Below are 23,175 nucleotides of genomic sequence, written 5' to 3' on the forward strand. Positions count from 1 at the left end.
AAAGGGCCTAGCCATGCTTTTGAAAGATTGAGCTGGACAAGAAAGAGATTTCTAAATCTTTGTAAAAGCAAGCTGCTGACTGCAGATAATTTTCATAATTTATTTCTTTCTCCAATATTTTTCATCTTTAGTGCTGAATTCTTTCAACTAAAACTGTGCAAATGATTAGATTCAAGTACACAAATATAAAGAAGAGTTTGTGAAAATAACTTAACTTTTGAATAGAAATTGAAGTTTCCCATAGACATGTGCTGAAGAATGAAATTTGCTTGATTGAGGCAAATACTGATCAAGCTGTGTCCAAACAAGGCATCTTCTTTAAAAAAAAAAAAGTGAGAATTTTCATTTGGATTTGAATCACAATTCTTATAATTGAGTGCTTCTATAATGCTACGTTGCTCCCTTCTTTTTCCGTTGCCCAGAATTCCACCCAGTGTTTTGCAGTGGTCTCCTCTAATGGTTCTATGACTACAATCTCTTAACTTCCTTTCACTGGGAAATCCTTATCAAAACCTTCTCAAAAATGAATTTCTCACATAACCCTTACAAGACAGACAATATCTGTCTAAGTATATTTATTACTGTTATTGTTATTACATTTTTAATTTCACAAATTTCCCAAGCTTGAAATACAAATATTACAAGGCTATGTAAAGTAAAACGTGAATGTTTCAAAACATACTCATAGTCTCCATGATTGACTACGCTTTTTCTTCATATTTACTTTGTATCATTCTAGACCTCTGTTTGCCTGCACACACACGCACATACACACATACACATGCAAATATATCTATAAATGTAAGCAAGGAATTTGATTATAAATTCAAATAACCTGGATTATTTACAACCTGCAATATATCACATTGATCCTTCCTTGTTAATTCTGCCCTTTTTCATCATGCCATATTATGAGTATGCTCTAATGTATTTAACCACTTCCTTACTGATGAACATTTGTTTGCAGTATTTTCTTATTACAAATAATACTGCACAGAGAATCTTTGTTTCAGTACAGTTACGCATATCCACTATATAAAACTGTTAGGAAGTGTTTCTTGGAAGTATAATGTACAGCACAGGGAATACAGTCAATAACTAATAACTTTGGATGGTGCCTAATATATAAAAATATCAAATCACTGCATTGTACGCCTGAAACTGATGTAATATTGTAAGTCGGCCAACCAGACTTCAATTTTTAAGAGTACAAATGCAAGTAAAGGAAGATTTGCAAATTTACAAATTGCCTTCAAAATATTTACTTCACTTGATACTTCCATCAATAACATATGAGAATGTCCATTTCCTGACATTTTTGCCAACAGTAGACATTTTTATCTACTATGGTGTCTAATGGTTAAATTGAAATCTATGAACCAACAGGAAGAATTATGACAGACCAAGGTCTGCCACAGTGGCACCACTGACACTTGGGACCAAATCCTTGTTGTGCAGCCTGTGCTGCGTGGAAGTTTAGCAGCATCTCTGGCTTCTACTCACCAGATGCCAGCAGCACCACCACCATCCTCACCACCTCGGTGTGACAACCAAAAATGTCTCCAGACGCAACCAAATGTGCCGTGGGGGTGATACTCCCAGCTCTCTTGCTTGGGAGCAACAGTATACTGTAGACTCGGAATTAAACATCCTTTATAGGAGTGCTTTTGCAGCTTTCTTTAAATAGCATAAATATTTTTTAAAAATAATTAAAATCATGGTTTGGGCATGTCCTTTAGATGACCCCATTGAAGCTGTATTAGAAACACTGTTTATTGTAAATTTTAAATGTTGTGTATAACAGCATCAACATTTTAACTACGTGCTTTAATTTGTTAGATGCATCTTTTAGTGACCTCTGTGGTTCAGGTCACTTTAATAGTTTAACCTTTTCTTGAGATTATGTATTAAAAAGAATTTCAGGGCCTATAACATTTAGCTGCTTTTTTTTTCATATTATTTTGACCTTCTTGAAACAGGTAGCTGAAATTAAAAAAAAGAAAAGAAAAGAAAAAATGGAGTTAAAAAATACTTATCATAAATAATACGTTTGTAGTTTTCAAGGTATCCCCATACGTGGGAGCTATATTCTTACCGGAAATACCTTCACAGATAATCTCCTTGGGACTCGTACTAGAAAATTTCATAAAAATTGAATAACTTCATAGAAATTAGAGATCAAAAAGTTACTGGAAAAAAAAAAAAAACCCTTGGGTCTCTCAAGCCCAATTAGAAATAACCAGCCAAGGTGAAGTTTACCACTGGTATTTTCTTATAAATGCAGCTTTACAGTGAAGGATGTTACATAATGATATGGTGAGAGGGAAGCACTAGGGATGTTATTAGAGCAAGATGGTCATTAGAATTATTATTCACTTTACATCCGTTTAGTCTTTTAATCTTTACAAAACCCTTTTAGCATCTTAGTTAATCCTCGCAAAAGCTTCAGTAATACATCAAAATAAAGATAGTAATGGCATTTAGTAAGAGATAATGTTTTACTAAATTTTCACTAGATCTAGTAACTATAATCTTGACTTATCTGTAAATACCTGTGGGGGTTCTGTAATTTATAACTTTCTAAAGACGTGTACTAATTCCTTGAGAAGAACTGGTTACACTAAAGCAAATTGTGTACATTCTTATGTAGCTAACAGACGAAATCTTCAAGCCTCTACTCACTAAGAATACATAAAAATCCTTACATCTGGCCAACAGCACACTACATATTCTGATCATTCTTCTGCTTTGATCATCCTCTGTGTGTAACACAGCATCCTTACCCAAGCTAACCTGCAACAACAGTGAGCCTTTCTCTGAATCAGTCTTTCTAAGCATTTGCTGAGCTCTTGTTTTACACATCTGAAAATATTTACTCTTCCCCATAAGTATTTATCATGTCCCTCTGTCCTCTTCAATGTTCTCTACAAAACATAAAATGCTCGTTCTGAGAGAATGGGCTATCTGTGTGGGACTGTATTGATTTCTGTTTCTCATAAAAAAATGGTGTGTCTAGTTTCAACGCTTCCCAAGAAAGGAACATTTAAAATTCCTTCTGATGTAAAAAGCATGCCTCCTGATGGTATCTGTTCAAAAAGAGAGCCCAAGTTGTTCAGTGTTAGAGCACAGCCTTTATTCATTAGAGATTAATTCACACTCATTCAGAGCCATCATTTTTTCTGCAGTTTAAATAAGTGGAAATGTATCTTAAGGTGTGGAGAGCTTAAGCAGTTTACTCTGGATCACCCAGCTACTGAGTGGTAGAGGCAAGCTCATGCTTTCCGAATTCAAATCCTGCGCTGTTTCAGCACGGCATAGCCTTTCATCTTTCCTTGCACATGATTGAAGGGAGTAGATCTTTGTTGGGTCCATGAAAAACTTGTTCCCATCTCCCAGATTCCACAAATGGTTTCGGGGGGAGTTGTGAGAGACCCAGCAACCGTATACCTCCTAAAAATTATTCATAAACTTTCAATTCTTTACTTAGTGTAGATGTCAAGATAAATTACTTTCCATCTTGTTAGAAATGAGGGAAATCTTGCCTACTATAAAAGTCTCTTCCTCCATTTTGTATTGCTGTATCTGGATATTTGTCAAGCATATCTAACCACTAACCAAAATATCCTTCCTAAAATTCTGACTACATTGGATTATGGAATACAGACAGTCTGGATGCTGATTGTTCCTTTAATTGTTATGCATCAATAAGTAATTTTCAATGTTCTGTATACTATCTAATTACTCAAATTCTTTTTTCATTTTCTCTCATCAAGAAAAAGCTGAGATGGGAAAGAGTATACAGCTCAGTGGTAGAGACCTTGTTCTCAATTAGTGTATCAAGCTAACATGTGTAACAAACAACTCTAAGACAACACATCAGTAAGCTTGAGGTAACATTTTGGAAAAGCAAATCTGAACATCTCTTCACCCCCTCTTTACATCTTTCTTGGCTTTACATTGCTCTTGGGGTCAAGTCTAAAACCTGTATCAAAGCCAATGATAAGGGTGGCCCATCAGTTTATCATCAAAATTAGAATATTTCTGCAAGTGAAAAGTAGGTAATAAAAATACTTCAAATTGGTTTCATGGTACGGATGAATCTATAAAACAGCTCTATTCAGAAATCTATTTTCAAAAGTAATTTTTTTCTACATTTTTTTCTCTTTTTGAAGACCTTTCTCCATTTATAATTACATGACTATTAGTTTAAATGACTGATTAATAACTGATCCATATCTGTCTTATCTTACCCAGGAGACGGTAAACTCTTTGAGAGTAAAACCTTATGGATTTTCTCTCCGTCTGTTATCATTGAGGTTTTCCAGGTAGTAATCATTCAAGTAATACTGTTGGATGAATAAATAAATGATGTACCAAGTACAGCAGTTAGTTAAAAATGTTAATTATTATCCCCAAAGATGTTACCAAGTCCCAGTTCATACTGCTCACCAAATGATAGGACAAAAATCAAGAGATGAGTTGTTGGAACAAGGAATAGTGACTTTATTCAAAAAGCCAACAGACCAAGAAGATGGGGGACTAAAGTCCTAGAGAACCATCTTACCCAAGTCAGAATTTAGTCTCCTTTTATACTAAAAAGAGGAGGGAGTGTGGTTGGTTGTTGCAAACTTCTTGGTGTCAGAATCCTTAATCCTTAGCTCTTGCAGCCGTCCACGTAGGTCAGGTTGTGATGTTCCTGTAAACCTCCAATAAGACAAATGCTATTCTCTGTTCTGCAACTTTGTGTCTTTATATGAATGGAAAAGTGTTACACCCTTATAGGTCAGAGCCTTGAGAATGGGCTCTCCTGTATATTTTCAGCTGGAGGCGACATTCTTTTACAAAGGGTACAGAACCAGCATGACTAAGCACCGGGAACAGAGCACAGGGTTAGAGCCAAAGGAACAGATCTACCGTGGAGTCAGATTTGTTCTTCCCTGTTAAAAAGGAAATTTAAAGAAATCATCATCACCATGAAAATGGGATTCTTTTGAGAGGACTTCTCAGAAGGCATAGCAAGTAAAGCATTCCTTATAACGTATCACTTTTACTTTATTTCTTTAAACCTTAGAAATGATTGCTATGTCTATCTACCTAGATCTACCTTCTATAGCATGCTTTCACTAGCAATTTCAACATTGGCATTGAATAAAATGAGGTCCCAGCCAAATATTATTAGAGTTTTTCAAAAGCCATATAGGATTGGTGAAAAGTATGTATCACAGGGTCCTTTCTGTGCCCTGGGTTTCTGATATGTACATGAGGCTAATGTTGCCAAACTATATACAGAGTTACCGTTAGGAAAAAAAAAATAAGAAAGAAAGAAAGAAAAAAAATTAAAAGGATAAAAACATCTTTTAAAAGTGGGGGACAATCTTAAGTCCCTCTTCTATTTTTACCTTTTAAATTGGCCATAGCTTTAGATACATCTTTGAATTTAATTGTGTAAGCCTTGTATGAGATGCTAAGTAACAGTCAAATGATTTCTATAAGTTTGTATACATTTTTTAATTGTTAATAACCTCTACCTTCATTTTATACAGCAAGTATATACAAGGAACATTTTTCCTTGCTTATAGCTTAACAAAAGAAATTTCCTCACTCAGTTTTCATTGTCACATTAAATCGAACAATTGCTGTAAATACTCTTCACATATAACTTTTCTCCTTCACCTTTGTTCCTTTTCTACTGTCTTTCTATGGCTTATAACCATCTACAGTTAAAACCAGCCATAAAAATACGCTCACGAAGTTCGCTTACACCCACCGAGGTCACTTCCTCCTTCTTGTTTATAAATTTCTAGTTCTCCTCACTTTTTAATTCTGCTTGGAGACTAGTAAATTATTCTTTTAAACACTGGAAAAAATTCAGCTATTAAAATATTCCTAATAGAAACATGTTAAAAATATGAAGTGTGATTTTTTTAAAATATTTTTAAGATGGTTATATATTGCTGTGGGGTTTTACCATAATAAAATAGAGCAATAATTTAACTATTACCTCAGGGGTTGTGGGAAGATATTTTCCTAATGAAGCAGCATTTTGCCCATTTTTGATTACGACTTTGGTTGTGACCTACCTGTGTGCCCAAGTCTGATTAACAAGTATACGTCATAAAAGCCATGGGTCTGTGATTTCTGTTAGATGCAAAATGTTGCATGCATCTCAAGGTATCCACTCCTAAAACAAAGGAGTGTAACTTTGTTCTTCTCCTTTTTTTTTTTTAAACTTGTTCCTAGATGGTCATTACTTTTTGGTAATTATGTCTCTCAGTTTCAATTGGTATATCTGTACACAAATAATAGATTTCTAACAAAATATCATTTTGTCAAAATCTGCAAGACACAAGATGAAATAAAATACAATTTTTAAAATGTTTAATCAAATTCATGGTTGAATGCTCCTTTGCATAAACCATTGAGGATACCTGGGTTTAGGGTGTACCACCCTTCATTCTCTTATTCATTCAACAAATGTCTATGGATCATCTTTTATAAGTCAGACTTTGTGCTATGCCTTGAGAATACATCAGTGAATAAAATAGGAAAAAGTCCTTATCCTTCATGGATCTTGGATTCTAGACCAAAAGTCTGCAATGGCCATAGTCTTTTTTTATAAATAAAGTTTCATTGATTCCAATGACAGTCACATTCATTTGTTTGCATATTGCTTAAGGCCATTTAAGTGTCCATGGTGGGCAGAATTGAGTAATTGTGATAGAGACCATATGGCCCTCAAAATCCAAATTATCTACTTATCTGGCCCTTCACAGAAAAAGTCTGCAGACCCCTGTTCTATATTAGAGTGACATAAGAAAATATAACTATCCTCTCCCATATGCTGTCCCAGACTATCAGACTGGATTCATTAAGGATATGCTTATATATTTAAGGTATCTGGTAATTTTATATATGGATTATCCTTTGAAACCTAGTTACTCCTCCTTTTTCTATTAAATTCTTAAAGATAGCAAGAATTTTTACCTGGAAATTTCAGTTCTACCCTTGAGTTTTTTTTTTAACAATAATAGGAAATTGTTTACATGAGCAATAAATAATTGACATATTATTGAATTACATCTATTTAAGTATTTATTTTTGCTGACATTATTTTAAAGCCCTGAAAGTGGAAAAAAATCTTATGTTTTCTGTTGAAGACATATTGCCTAAAATAAAGACTGACAGATATAAGTTCTGATATTTTTAGGTGCTATTTACAGGTCCCATGAGACTATAACACAAAATGATGCTTGTCCAATTGTTGAAAAAATATATGTTGGATTTATTTCTAGACACTTCAAATTTTCCAGACAGAACATACTTCCAAATGAATTAATAACTCAGTGATAATGAGGTTTGTTATGAACTTATATATTGAGCACTCTTCTAAGTACTTTACATTAATTATGCATATAATTTAATGCACACAACAGCCCTATGAGATAAGCACGAAAATATCCATAATTTACAGACAAGGAAAATGAAATGCAAAGAATCAAATAAGTGTCAGAGCTGAAATTTGAATCCCTGAAGTGTGGCTCTAAAGTCTACTTATTCTACTTATTTTAAAGATCTATCCATTGCCTTTTTGAAACTGTCAAATCATACGAGGCAATGATCTCCAAACTTTTTTGACTAAAGAGCCCATCAGTTAAAAAATATGTACTTCAACAAATGTATGTTTTCATCTTGAAAATCTGTATACATTTACTAGTTTATTAATATCTTATGCACTTTACGTTATACATCATATATATAGTGTACATTAAAAGCATGCTTGAAAATACAGATTTAAAAGATTAAAGATGAACTAACAATATTTAAATGCATTCAATGTGATTCTCACTAAAATATCATTAGTATTTTCTTTTTAAAAAGTGAAATATTGATTATTATTTTAATACAGCAATCCAAAGTTATAGATCTAACTTCAGTTCAATATTTGGTTTTAATGGTTATCAGAGCTAAACTGTCACAAAGATACATTAAAGCTGTCCGTTAGGGCCACTACATTGGAAGTACACCACGCTAAGTACTCTGTTCTAAAACTCACTTCTTCAGATCTTCAGTAATGTTTTCAAATTGTACTTTCCATTAGCATTACTGAAAAGAATGTACATTTAAATGTATAAAGGGAATACATTTAAGTTTGTGCCATATTATTTTTCATGCATTATTTCAGTTAACATACTTCATCATGAAAGAACAAAGCTTTTCTCCAATGGCACATGACTTTTTAAAACTCTCACTGATAAGTAGAAAACTTTAAGAAGACTTCTAAACGTGTATTCTTGACTTTAGAGAAATTATGTGTTGAATTGAGTACACATGACTTTACATACAATTGAAAACTGTGGCTCTAAATGTATATACTTCAAATAGTCCTCTTAATATTTTGAATTTTTGAACAACGTGTTATCAAATTTGAATAGATCTTCATGAATTTTAACTTGACTTACTTACACCGTCTTGCAACTTGTCTGGCACGTAACTCACCCTAAGAGTAGGAAGAGTGTCGTCTGTGTTATTTTCTCCTTTGTGTGTTCCTTTTCAGCATTGACTTTAACCCACAGCACACTTACAGACATTACATCTTACCTCTTCATTTTATTGGGGTCACTTTATTAGAAGTACCTAATGTGCCTTGGAAATCCACCCAGCAGGCGCACATAGGATACACTGCAGTAGCCGAAAGATAACAAAGGGGTGACCCTCTCTACCTTCAGTAGGAATCACTTGTCCCTCTGAATGGCTTCCATCAGAGGTGTGTTTGTGTGACGTGGGCAAAAATGAGGGCACCGGTGTCCTTGGAAAATATCAGTGAGAATTCCAATATGTTCTTCCTATGCAACCACAGATTTTTTTTGCGTTCCACTTATGGCCACCAACGTGAACCCAATAACCATATTAGAACTCTAAAGGATAGGATAGAAAGCTCTGCTCTTCACCAGCAAAGGAAAAACTATCATTTTCTTAAATCTCTGACCACAGCAAACAGAAAACACGTGTCTGCATTAGGGAATCACTGGCATTGAACACTAAATCCTGTTCAGTGTAAACAAGGCCTTCGCCCACAGGCATCTTGACTAAGTTCAGTGAACTCTAATGCCAGATAGCTCACCACATCATTGCTCATGAGTGTTTCACTCTTCTGCTTCTACCATTTCTAACATAAAGTTACTATTAACCGTTAAAATTTTAAAAGTCTACAGAATTAAATCCCTGAACTGTCAGGTGTCAATTGAATTTCTTTTTACTGATCCTTCGTCTGTGTGGTTTGCCAGCTTTGCAACGCTTTTAGGAGCATAAACGTTAAAACGGGTCTCCTAAGGATGCCTCCTGGCTCTCCATCCTAAATGTATCACTTTGGGCCAGTTATTTAGCTTCCATATGCCTCTGTTGCCATAAATGTGAAATAAATGTAATGATACAGATCTTCCAATGGGGTCACAGCTCGATAAACCCATCCTAAGTTGAAATGCATTTAACACACCTAACCTACCGAACATCATATCTTAGCCTAGCCTGCCTTAAACAGGCTCAGAACACTGATGTTACCTGCAGTTGCGTAAAATCACCTCACACAAAGCCTGTTTCATAATAAAGTGTGGAAGAGCTCATGTAGTTCATTGAAAACTGTACTGAAAGTGAAAAACAGTGGACATTTGGGTACAGACAGTTGTCACTGTGTTGGATGTTCACCCTCATGACTGTGTAGCTGCCTGTGAGCTGCGGCTGCGACCCTGCCCGGCATCACAAGAGTGATGCGCACGCACACTGCTAGCTCGGGAAAAGATCAAAACTCAGAATTGGAAGTACCATTCCTACTGAATGCATATCACTTTCACATCATCATCATGTTGAAAAATATCGTAAAAGTATCGTAAGTCAGGGATCATCTGTAAACGATAATATTAAGAGGAATAAGAATGCCTCCCCCATAAAGTTCGTGTGAAGGTTAAATAAATGAATAAATAAAGAAGAGCTGGAATCGTGTCTGGCATGTAGAAAACACTCAGTAAATATTAGTTAGTTTTATTTTTGTTATTGACATGAGGCTCGATTTTATAGACGGTGTTGAGTATGTGAAAAACGCTTTTATTCCAGAACAACCGTTCATCCAGTGCCTGGTAGAAGAACACTGTAGTCTTCTAAAGTATAAACCTCAAAACATTAGTGGAGTATCAGGAATGCTGTTAACATTCCAGAGAAATCTATGAATAACACTCTTCTCTTACGGTATTTAGAACCTACTTAAATATATTCACTATGTTTTCAGATTGTTTCAAATATTTCGATATGTTTCAGATTACTCAGTATTTTTTTCGTGTAAGGATAGACTGCACTCCCATTTCTCTGTGTTCTACTGCCTCCTCAGCCGGGTGTTCGTACCTGCAGCAGAGGATTATCTCTCAGCTCTATCGACATTCCCAAGGATGCTAAATCCTGAGTCTACGGAATGTTAAACACGATAGGCTTGTGACGTTAGGAGAAAAATGCTTCCTAAGGGGGTCACGTAGGTGTCTGAAGAGGGAAAAGCTATTCCACTCCACAGTTCTGACAAAAGGTCCACAAGCATGGTGGTATCATAATTTGTGAGTTTTCCTTAAATTTATACTAATGCAATTTCACATCCAAACTTTGGAAATTTTATTTTTAACTGTTACTTTTTTAGTAAAAGATTTTTAACAGGTTGCCAGCCTGATCCGTTGCTTCCTGACCCAGCTTCACCATGAAGATAGAGGGCTTTCCGGGGTGGGGGGTGGGGTCTGGCAGGCCTGGGCATGATCTGTATTAGGCTCCAACTTTTATGTATGTTTTCAGCCACTGTATACTTTCAGGATATTTTCTTGGTCTCAGCACATACACATAGGTTTAGGTTCCACAATGATTGCAATATCTGAAAATGTACCCCCTCTTCCTTTGAGATGTCTTTTGAAACAGTTATGTATCAGCCTATGTCGAGAGGGAAATGTCCCTGGGGTTCTCTACTAAGAAGTCAGTGTCCTTAGATTGTAAAAAGAATCAGCTATGAAGTCACAGTTGTCATACAAACCACAAGAAAGTAGTTAATTTGAATTTCAAATAAACAACAAATTATTTCTAAGTATAAATATGTCCCCAATATTGTATGGGACAGACTTACACTAAAAAATAATTTGTCATTTATTTGAAATTCAACTTTAACTGGCATCTTGTATTTTTATTTACCAAGCTAGCAACGCTATTAGAAGGGCCTATAAAGGCAGGTATTATAACAAAAAAAAATGTGACAGGTACTTGAAAGTACAAACTGCATGTATGACTTGCTGGAAAGGAAGTCATTTACAAGGTATAACTCGTCTTTGTCTTGATCTTTTTATTTTAGAAACAGAAGCAGAATCCACAGATAATGAACGTTTTTATATAATTGGCTACTCACCAAATACCTAGAATGTCAATAATAAATACAAATTAGTGATAAATTAGTATTTATTTTAAACTGGATTTTAAAATTTTATTTAAAAAATAAGAAACACTACAATGACAGGGTGTTTCACAGTGAAATCTATCTAGTCAGCAAGAGGAAGCTAATCCAGAGCGGCTTTCACCCTGGATTAGCTCTCTGATGCAGTTGGAACAAAATACTGCAAACTTTCAACTTTCAACACCACAGATCTATTAGTTTAGTGCAGTAGGTCAGAGGTCTGGGTACTGCGTGCCTCAGCTGGTCCCTCTGCTCAGGGTCTCACTGAAGGCATCAGCCATTCTGGAGGCTGTGGGAGAGAATTTGTTTCCGTGCTTATTCAGATCATTGGCCAAATTCGGTTTCGTGCGATCGGTTTCCTTGCTGACCGTTGGACAGAGGTGAGTCTCAGTTTGCGGAGACCGCCCACACTTCCCGACTCATGGCCATTTGGCTCTGTCTTCAGTTCCCTCTGACCTCCACTTCTGCCTGCTCTCTCCTACCTCTGGCTGCATCTCTCTTCTCTCTGCTGAATCCCTTCTGCCTTCCCCTCTGGTTTTTAAGGGCACACATGTTTGCATTGAGCCCTTATCCAGGATAACTTCCTTGTCCTAAAGTCCATAACCTTAATTCTATCTGTGAACTCCCTTGTGCTGTATGCACAAGTTCCAGACGTCAGGGTGTAGACATTTTTTTTGGAGGGGGCATTATTCCACTTACCACACACCCCTATACTATGTCCATATCACTGTCACAGAGGCATGCAAAGAGGTGATTCCAATTAGAAAATAATTTTTTAAAAAAGAAAAAAAGGAAAAACTCAGACTGAAGAGAAAACTCTAAGTACTTAATTCCAATCTAGCTAGTAGACAGTTTTTTTTTTAATTAATAGGTCATCTCTTTTCATTTTAAAGCTTAAATTGAAAAGCACTTAGCCATCTCTGCAGTGGCTAGGGATTGAAAATGAGTTTTGTTTTTTTTTTTAAATGGTCTCTTGGTAGGCCAGTAGAAACCCAGCTTTTGTCCGTGGCAGAAGCAGGTTTGTCCTGGGCCAGTTAATTTAGAAGTAATAAAACTATTTGAAAGGATATAGTAGTTGTGATTATGACACATTCTTATATGAACCAGATCCTGCTTGATATATATGAAAAATTAAAGTGTGAGTCTAAAAGTGCTATAAGAGAAATTTTCTCATTCTTTCTGGTGAGATTTGACATCAGCATATAGATGGCTTCATCAATTATTGAGAAAAAGACAAAGAAAGGAAAAATGACTGATCAGGATGCTTTATTTTGAAGTCTGAATTTGAAGCCCTTGGGTTGAATGTACCTGTAGGTCTAAATCTTTCAGAATTAGCTCCCACCCTCTCACCAGATCATCTATTTAAATTTCTCATTTAAAAAAATAGGCACTTAAAAATTTTAATGCACTCTGTAAAACATCAGAACATGTCTGCCAAACTTCAAAGTAAGTGCATGTACCAATGAAGTGAAGAAACAGTTTTCTGTATAGATAAGTATCTCTCTCTCTCTTTTTTTTTCTTTTTTAGGTATAGTCAGTTACAATGTGTCGATTTCTGGTATCTCAAGATAAAGCGAGGGAACTGATTTTAAATTTAAAATATTACTGTTTCTCAAGGGTTAAATTTTCACGACTGAATGATTCTTCACAGCTATTTTCACTCTCTTCAGTATTCTAACGTGCAGCGATGAATTTCAGAGTTCTTATGTTTGCCATCTAATGTCCTTGTCTTGTTTATTCCTAGAAAAGGTTTAATAAGTTAAAATTGGTTTTTTGGAGGAGGTGGGTATAGCTTAGTGTTAGAAGGCATGCTTAGCATGTAGGAGGTCCTGGGTTCAATCCCCAGTACCTCTATCTAAATAAATAAAATTATTTTTTAAAAATTGAGACAAAAATGATAATGAATGACTTTACTCATTTGTGAGTCATTAATTAGCCCCTGTGTTTTGCGACACTAACATTAGAGATAAATAATAAGAGAATCAGCACATATAGATAGACACAAATTAGTGAAAGTGTGAATCAATTTAAAGGCATCATTTTCCTAATTAAGGTTAATATAAAAATTTTCATTATATTTTAAAGACTTACTGAAGAATTAAAATATGTTCTCATTGATGTAGCCATTGCTTGTAAGCACAGTGTTTATAGTACCTTTGCAACTATTTAACCTAAAATATAAATATTTCTCTATCAGTTCTCAAAGTCATTACTTCTAGAATAATTGCAAATTATTTCTTAGTATCAGAAATACTTTTTAACTCTTGTTTTGAGCTTTTGTTTTTATCGCATCTCAAGCTGTTCATACTTATTTCATAAAATATTCTTTCCCAAAATATATTTTTCTATACCATGTAAAATGCATAGCATTTCAACTTAATTTCTACTTCTAAGTAAATAAAGTCATGTGCTTTTAGGTGATATTGATTCTTTGTTTAGGGTTTTTCTTACTCTATTGGAAGAAGAATTTAAGTCACATACATCTCTGGATATAGAGAAAATGCAGGCAGTTTAAAAGGAGTAAATGTAGGTTTTTCTAGTTATCTGAAATTTGCTGAATATTATAATATGCTTTGGATTTGGCTCTGAGATTTGTTAGGGAAAAAAATTATTCTGCCACTTCTTAAAATGGTAAAGAATGCTTTTATTTAGGACTATTTTGATAGATATCAAAACTATTGAAATAGGGGAGATGCAGCTCAACTCTGAATATAATAAAGGCAGCTGGGGATTTCTGGCAAAGGAACAGGCAATGTGTGGGAGAGAGGGTGGGGCTGGTGGATGGAAAATCACTAAGAGGAGACATCAAGGGTAGGGAGAATTCTTGCTAAACTTTCTTTAACAGCTTTCTTCCTGAACGGCAGGCTGGGGTGATCAGAAATCAAGGATGTGAGATGCGGAGTTTGATTAGATATTGAAAGTGATCAGATATGAAGAGTGGGAAATCCTCTCGCAGCTGACTTAGCAGGATTCTTGCTAAAACTGGACACCGCAAGGATGGCACTGACACCCAAGGTCGAGGCCTAGATGAGAAGAGGGCTCACAGGAACCCGACCACAGTTTAGTCGAGGAACGTTTTTGTCAGTTTCCTAGCAACTAAGGCAAGGGGAGAGCACGTTGATGTAAGAATTTGCATCATTCAAAGCAGTAAAGAATAGCATCACTCTCTACATTGCCATGGGGTTGAACGCACAGGTCTGATTTTATCACTCGGGTTTCAGTTTTTCATCGAAGTCCACTGGGAGGCAGTGTGTAGGTTAGGGGCGTTTAAACAGAGGTGGTGATGGAGAGAGCCATGGGGATACCCATGGGCCCTGCACATCCAGTGGCCAGAAGGCAGGCTTTGTGTGCTGGGGGGAGACCGGAAGAGCCAGTGTGAGTGGAGTGAAGTGATCAAAGCTTAGAGAAGCAGGACTTGCAGGAAGAGGTGTATCATTCCAGGCCTGAGAGACTGTTGTGAGATCTTCAGGTTCAACCTGAGATGGGCAGCCACCGGAGGGTTCTGACTAGAGAAACGGTCTGAGTTACATTTTAAAGGGATTGGTCTGACTGTTGTAATGAGAGTAGATTGTAGGAAGGCGAGAATACAAGCAGGAGACCACTTAGGGGGCTTTTGCGATTGCCCAGGAGGTGGTGGTGGTGGTGGCCTCTTCCAGGAAAGGCTCTGTGAAGGCGGCAAGTGGTGGTCATATCCCAAATATGGTTTGAAAGTAGAGATGAAGGGTTTGCTGATGAGTAAGCTTGATCTGCTTGCTGGAAAATGAGATAACTTTTATGTGTGAAGTGGGAAAGTTTACAGCGAAAGTAGGTTCTTTCAGGGAAGACCGCAGTTTAATTTCTGACATTTTTAACTCAGGAGGCCAATTAGACTTCCAAGTGGTGAAGTCAGATAAGATCTAAGGATACTATTTGGAGCCACGGGGTCTGACCACCCAGGAAGTGAGTGTACATAGATGGGTCCAAGGACTGAGATGCAGACAAATCACTTCTTTTCTCTGTGCTGCCCTCCTTGGGCTCTGCTGGTCACTGAAGATGGGCTTAGAAATCATACGTTAGGGCATCATCGCCTGGGTTCTACTGCTGCTGTGCAAACAGCTGCATGGCACGTCCTGAATAGTGCTGCTCTTGACTCTTGCCTGCTCACCTCCGTCCTTATACTGTAAGTTCCTTGAGGAAAAGGACTCTAGCGCATAAGTGATTCTTAAGTGAAAGAATAAATAAAAAACCTTTGCCGTTCAGAGAAAAGCTAAGTACTATTCATCTCTGTCTACCTCACCTCCTGATCCTCTTCCCTGTGTTTGCTACGTCTCAGCCACCACTGTGGTTAATGCCTTAAAGGCACGTCGCATTCCTGACGCTCTCAAGCATCAAGGCTTTTTCTATGTCATTTTCCTTCACAGAAAGCATTTCTCCCTCATTCTCGTTCTGCTCAGGCATTATCATTCATCAGGTCCTGGTTTAAATGCTAAATCTTAAGAGATAGACTTCCAAAACCTTCATCCTAATCCACCTTCATATAATTTCTCCTAACAGTCTAAACTTGTGACTTAAGAGCATTTTTCACAGTTTGTAGAATTATAAGTATTTGTATGATTTTTTTTTTACTATTTTCTTAATAAGTTTATGAGAACAAAAGACAGTATTTTGTTCCTTAATAGGTACCCAGCCCTCACCACTCTATCAGCCACTTAATAGACCCTTTATAAAATGTTTGGAACACATGCAAGTAAAAAATTCCATATATCTGTATTATTGTCAATGAATGCAGATAATACAATCAATGTATTTGTGAGTATTTTTATTATACAAAACCATAACACCTTTTGATAAAAACGCTTTAATCTGTTTTATCTTACAATTGGGAAAATAGAAATTTATGGACAAAGAATTAGTCTCCTGTTCGTCCAGTGCACCTGGTTTTCATAATAGGTAAACATTTTCCTTTTTAATGCAGAGAAGGTGTACTTTCCAGAACTAGATCACCCATGGAGAATGTTCCATTTCCACTTTTCACTGTTTTAGGATATAATGTAAAAGAGCATTTCTAAAATGTGTGTGCACTTCTGAGAAACCCTAGCAACATGGGTGACTATTTTTCTAATTTGTTTTATCAAAAACAGAAGTTTAAGAAACTTTAATATTACAAATCACTAATGTGGAAAAATTATTCATTAGAGAACAATTTTGTAATCATTTAAAGTTATTTTATCTTATAACACTTCCTTTGTTTAGATGACAAGTTCAGTATAAACACCTTATTAAAAATTTTTTGAAGATTATCAAACCAATAATGTTTGAGTATACTATTTATACTAACCAAATGCTAATACTTTGATTATTTTTTAAAATATACATATGGCAGATACAAACTACTATGTACAGAATAGATAAACAACAAGGTCCTACCATATAGCACAGGGAACTATATTCAATGGCCTGTAGTAACCTGTAATGAAAAAGAATATGAAAAAGACTATTAAATATATGTGCATAACTGAATCACTGTGCTGTACACTAGAATAAACTAATACACATTGTAAATCAACTATACTTCAACTTCAAAAAGCCTAAGTGTATATATATATATTTATAAAATTAAATACCATTGTTGTTTCTAAATTTATTTAAAGAAGCTATAAATATAGAAATCTCATAAATACTATGCACCTCTCCTTTATAAGTAGCAAAGGCTACTTATAAAATTAAATATTATTGAATTGTCATTTCAATTAGTTATTTGAGCATAATACAACAGGGTGAAACTGTCAACTGAATCAATTTAAATATATTTTATCTCCTCTCTGCATTTGCTGAAATTTTTTCTTTGTGGGGGGGTCTTACTGTAATTAAAATTAATTAATCATATAATTAGAAGTAATAGACATTTGGAAGCAAGAAGAAGGAACTACATCCATATTCCTCTAAGATTTTCTCTCAAGGACCTCTCCATGGAGACCCAGTAACATGAAATTACCTGACCCTTTATTTTATACTGTTTTTTATAGTAGTAATTTATAAATTTCATTTTCAGGAACTATATAAAACTCCTTAGAGTATAGAAGAAAAAAAACAGAACTTTTCTATAAGTTTCTGAAATCCTAGTGTAAGAATTAGCTGAAAATTAAAATACTGCACTTTGCTGCTGTTATTACAAAATGGCTTTTGAAAAATCTATTTGGATTAATAAAATATATTCGGTAAAAGATTAACCTGCAAATTATTGCTATAATTTAATATTTTAAATTACTAGTATGCTTATATTAAAATAGATATACATTTAAAATATATCCCTCAATTAATCCTCTGACACTGCAAACGTGACTTACAGGTCTCCAAAAATACAAGAAAGGAAAGAAAAGAGGAAATTTTACATAATGCAGTCACTTTAGAAGGGGTAAAAATCCTGCGTACCCTATGTAGCTCATGTGAGGAAATATAAATAATAGAATGTGTTTTCCAGTAAAAATGTATATGCCTTCACACAAACATGTATTTCATTGGCTAATATTTTGAAAGTTCATGAGGTTAAATCTAGGGAAAGAAAACAACAACATGAATATTAGAAGGAATAGCCAGTTGAACCAAAGAAGGTATATTCAGACATTTTCTAGCAATAGAGATTGAGTGTGTTCTGGTGAGTTTTCTTATTTCCTTTCAGTTTCTCTTCTCTAGTTTAAATTTTCAAAGGGTTGACAGAATTATCACTGCAACTCCTTTTCAAAGAAACAGCACACAATTTAATGAACAAAAATTTGACTTCTCAAGTGTTCATAAAGTTTTTCAAACCAAAATTTATCTTACTATGTATATTAACCGTATTATTGGCAGTAGACGATATTCATCAATCTGTAGAAGTGATCGTAACATCTGAAGAAGTTCTTGAACAGGTGCTTGATACAATCTGGCAAACTGTACTAATTACCATTTGTACCAGCAATTTTCAATGATATTGTAAAGATCAACCACAGATTTGTTTGCATAAGTCTACCAGAGGGTTTGTGCTTCTTAATATACATAAAAATGCCATGATTTGCTGGTTTCTATTTATTTGATGTCTTTGCTACTTGTTTATTTCCTTTATATATATCTAATGTACTATGAAAATTATCTCTTTTTTGAAATTAATTTATTTCCTCAGGTTAACCTCTTGGCATTTGGTGTTATCATATACAAAGTTTTCCGTCACACTGCAGGGTTGAAACCAGAAGTTAGTTGCTATGAGAACATAAGGTAAGTGTTTTTTCAACTGTACTTTCTTTAGTAATTAAAAGCTTCTGTAACTTAAAGTACAAATCATTTTTGGAAGGACAATTTTTACATGATTTTTTCACGTTTTTCCCCCATCATATTTTAAATACTTATTGCAAAATAGCATTTAATATGTTCAATAAGCCTATAATCATCAAAGATTAAACGGTAAGTAAAGCAATCTTTTTAAATATACTCCCCTTCAAAATAAAAAACAAATGATGATTGCATTTGAAGACAAAAGAAGGCCTTAGTGATTTTATTTTGCACAACATTTCTCAGAGCTTGGTAACTGTGTTTCTTTCTTGTGATTACTAGTTTGCATACTGCCGTGATTTTTCCATCACCTCCTCCCTTTAAAACTGATTTATTGAGACCTTGAAAATTGTTTGTTCAGGAAAAATTGAAGTGAGCTGTAGGGAATGTTAGAAACAACTGATTTCAGGTGGCTTGGGAACACTCCTGGAGCTTGGATACCTTGCACAAGATTTACAGTTGGGATTTAGCAAATGTTTGATCTATTACTTTCTTTTACTCTTCACCATTCATAGTTACATATAGTTTGCCAGTTTAAATAAGGTTAAGAATGACGCTTTTTCTAAGGTACACTGCTAAAACATCTTCGGCAGTAAAGAATGATTGCACTAAGAATGAATGAGAAAATAATCATTATTTTCAAGGCAGTGTCCTCAGTAAGCAGGATTGAAGATTATTTTACTGAAACTCATAGGCTATAAGTTGAAACTGTATAAAAGAGACTATGTGCATGTATTTTTTTTTAATTTTTAAGAAATCAGTTTTCTATCATGAATTTATTTTGAGGTAACTGTATTGCAAAAACAAAACAAAACAAAAAATTCTTGTTTCATATCTTCAACATTCTTCTCCACCAAGACTGAAAGGAAACAGAAGCTTCCTTTGATGTCCGGCACAAGGTAGCCTTTTCAAGGTTTCTTAGGGAGAATAATTTCTAACAGATAACTGTCTTAACCTTCGGGAGTTACCACAACATTAGATTGGAAATCAAAGCATACACCCTGCAGTACACCAGATGAAAATATTTTAAGATTAGGGAAATTCCTTGCAAAAGACCGTATTTTAGTAATGATGCCTTGAATTTGGAAGCACATCCAGCCACAGTGCAGCAAGCAGGATACCCCAGTCTGTCCCCTGTAACTTGAGCACAATTTGTCAGTTTCAAAACCATGACTGGTCTTTACCAAAGATTCCTCGATTATGCAAAAACTGACTCCCCACATGACTGGAGGAATTTGGGGATGTCCACGTAGATCTTTCAGCTGGAACATTTCACATTGGTTCCAGGTCTTGTGCCAGAGGAGCCCTTGCTCTTCTGTTCCTCCTCGGCACCACCTGGATCTTTGGCGTTCTCCACGTTGTGCATGCGTCCGTGGTGACCGCTTACCTCTTCACCGTCAGCAATGCCTTCCAGGGGATGTTCATCTTCTTGTTCCTGTGTGTTTTATCTAGAAAGGTAAGCAATTTGTTATTTTTGTCGACCTCATAGAATATTTTTGTAGCATCAGCTACCAAATTGATAACCATTCTCATAGATTTATTGTATGTACCTTTATTGCCTAAATGCAGTACATTTAATATCAAAATAAGCGGAACATCTAGTTGTTCATAGCACAATATGCTTTTAAAAAACCTGTTAGTAAGGATATAAATATAGCTTATACTCACTGGAGCGTATTCTGACAGGTAGTCAGAAGACAATAATGATTTAGAAAACCAAATATAACAGTTTAATGTGATTCGAAAGTAATTTGTTGTGATTGCTGCAATTATGTTTAATATTTCTTTCTTTTTTCTTTTTAGATCCAAGAAGAATATTATAGATTGTTCAAAAATGTCCCTTGTTGTTTCGGATGTTTGAGGTAAACAGAGAGAACTATGGATAAAAAAGTCAAGCTATGGACGGCCGATGTGTAAAAATGACCCAATTATTAATTACTAGATAATCAAATCTTTTAAATCAGTTTTTCTGTTTACTGTGTAGAAACTGTAGATAATAAGAGATAAAATTATGTACCATATAGGTATAGTAAGCTTTCCTACATGACTTAGTTATGTCAAAAGTAGTATTGCAGATATTTGGAAAGTAATTGGTTTCTCAGAGTGATATCACTGCGCCCAAGGGAAGATTTTCTTTCTAACACAAAAAATATATACATGTCCTGAAGGAAACCCCTGGCTTGATATTTTTGTGACTCATGTTGCCTTTGAAACCAGTCCCCTATCATCTTGGTAATGAGCTCTGTTACAGAAAGTGGAGCGTAAGAGAACGAAGGAGTGGAATATAAAACAGTAAAAAAGGAATAGCTGTTATAACAATGAGATGTATTTCGAGCACACTTGTTTTGTAAACTAGATGAGAAATTAAAGGGATAAAATCAAGTACTGAACAAACACATCTTACCATCTTGTGAATTGTTCTGAACTTAAATTTCTACTGAAATGACTCTGACCTGTATTTATGTCCATTTTCTATTCGAATAGTCTAAAAAGGACACAAAACTTTACAAAAGGAAAAACTAAACATTTCTGTTCTGTTTTTAGGTTCACGTTAGAGTGAGGTATATGCTGTTTCTATACTTATTTCACAGATGGTGACTTCAAATGCTTATTCAGTAGTACAGAAATGTGTTAAAATATAATATTGTTCATGCCTGTAAATGTAAAAATGGTGTATATAAGCCTGAAGCACTGTGTGCTATAACCTTTCAGTGTAGTGAAAAATACTGTATCTCATTAGACTAGGAAATTTGAGTTCTTTTTTTTTTTAATTTTAGAAATGTAGATCACATGGCAATACTCCCTTTTAACTTACTATTTGTAAAATGGCATTGTAAATATGAAAGTATTCATAAAGTGAATTGCTATTTTTTTTTCTGTTCAGAAAAAAACACATTTTAAAATGTTATTTATAGCAAAGAAATCACTAAGAACTGTGGAAACTTTCATGGTAGCTCTTTCCTGACACTTTCCCACTATTAATGTATATCTGCTAAAATGTAAGGCTTCTGTCTTCAAATCTTCTCATTCAAATGCAGAAGTAGTAATTTTATTTCAAAAATATGTAATTGTTCTGCACTTACCTGTAAAAGTATGCCAAGATACGAAATGTTGTGATTTTAACTTAATTTCTCCAGCCGTTAAAATGAAGTCTGTCAAATCTTGCTCTAACAAATAAAACATGATCTAAATGAACCTTTCTGTTGCTTGGCTGAGTCATTTTCTCAAGATGAGCTACCTGCCAACGTCTTAAACATTTTTAGAGGATTTGTGATAATAACTTTTGATTAGATCTTCTGATCTCTTATAAGAGAAACCTATGACCTATTATTAGCATTGTCATCATAGGACAGTGTTATAGGTCTACTAGAACTGAGATTGGAAAAGTAACCTGGTAAGTCAATGTGTACAAATCACGTGTGATGAGCAAAACAGTGCCCCCCCGCCAGAATGCCCACACCCTAATCCTCGGAACATATGACTATGTTAGGTTGCATGGAGAGGAGAATTAACCAGCTAACAGCTACTCAGCTAACCTTGACAGGAGGAAATTATCCTGGATAATCCAGGGGGGCCCAATGCAATCAGAAGATTTCTTATAAATGAAAGATGGCGGCGGCAGAAGAGGGAGCCTGTCAAAGTGATGCACCATGAGGCATCCTCAACCATGCCTTGCTGGCGTTGAAGCTGGAAACAGCTCGCAAACCAAGGTGTGCAGGCAGCTTCTAGAAGCTGAAAAAAGCAAGGAACTGGATTCTCCCCCAGAGCTTCTAGAAAGAAGTCAGCCCTGCTTGCCGTACCTTTGTTTTAGCCCAGGGAGACCCAATTCCGACTCCTAATCTCTGGAATTGTAAAATAAGAAGTGTATATTGTACTAAGACACCAAGTTTGTTGATAATTTGTCACAAATTTATTGATAATTGTTTGATGATTTGTCACAGCAACTATAGGGAACTGATACTGTGGAGATATGCAGTGTTAACATCTTCAGAGACAAACAAGTACTCATAACATTAGGGCAAACCTTAGCTCATGCACTTTGTTTTCACCAACCCTCCCCTAGATATCACTGGATGAGATTTCAGGCCTTCTCGTATCTGCTTACCTCCCCGATTTTCACTTTTGCCCTAAGAGCCTCTTCAGTTATACTAAACCATTTCTCTTTCCCAGAACTCACTATGGTTTACCAAATCCCCTATTTCTGTAATTTTCTCCTTGTGATCGTCGTTACTCTGACAAACATCTACTTTTCCCTAAGGTATTTTTCTCTGTGAAGCCTTTCTTGGTTCACACAAGGAATTAGTCCCTCCCGCTGCTGTGTCATCCCTCCGCCTAGTGCTTATCTGTTTTAACATTTATCACGTTGTATTGCAATTATTTAGCCCAAGCTTGAGATATTTATTGTACCAAGATTTGTTCTTCCT

At 35.3% G+C, this 23,175-nt stretch overlaps 1 protein-coding gene across 1 annotated transcript in view; it reads left to right on the forward strand.

Annotated features, from left to right (window-relative positions):
* ADGRL4 (adhesion G protein-coupled receptor L4) overlaps window positions 1-21,946 on the forward strand; it is a 110,471-nt gene extending 88,525 nt beyond the window's left edge. The window contains exons 14-16 of the mRNA XM_031465455.2: window positions 18,606-18,697; window positions 20,039-20,207; window positions 20,555-21,946. Coding sequence (XP_031321315.2) covers window positions 18,606-18,697; window positions 20,039-20,207; window positions 20,555-20,617 — 324 coding nt within the window. The 3' untranslated portion in view covers window positions 20,618-21,946. The remainder of the gene's footprint in view (window positions 1-18,605; window positions 18,698-20,038; window positions 20,208-20,554) is intronic.
* Window positions 21,947-23,175: the final 1,229 nt, after the last annotated feature.

The sequence above is a fragment of the Camelus dromedarius genome, chromosome 14, assembly GCF_036321535.1.
Source record: "Camelus dromedarius isolate mCamDro1 chromosome 14, mCamDro1.pat, whole genome shotgun sequence".
NCBI lineage: Eukaryota > Metazoa > Chordata > Mammalia > Artiodactyla > Camelidae > Camelus > Camelus dromedarius.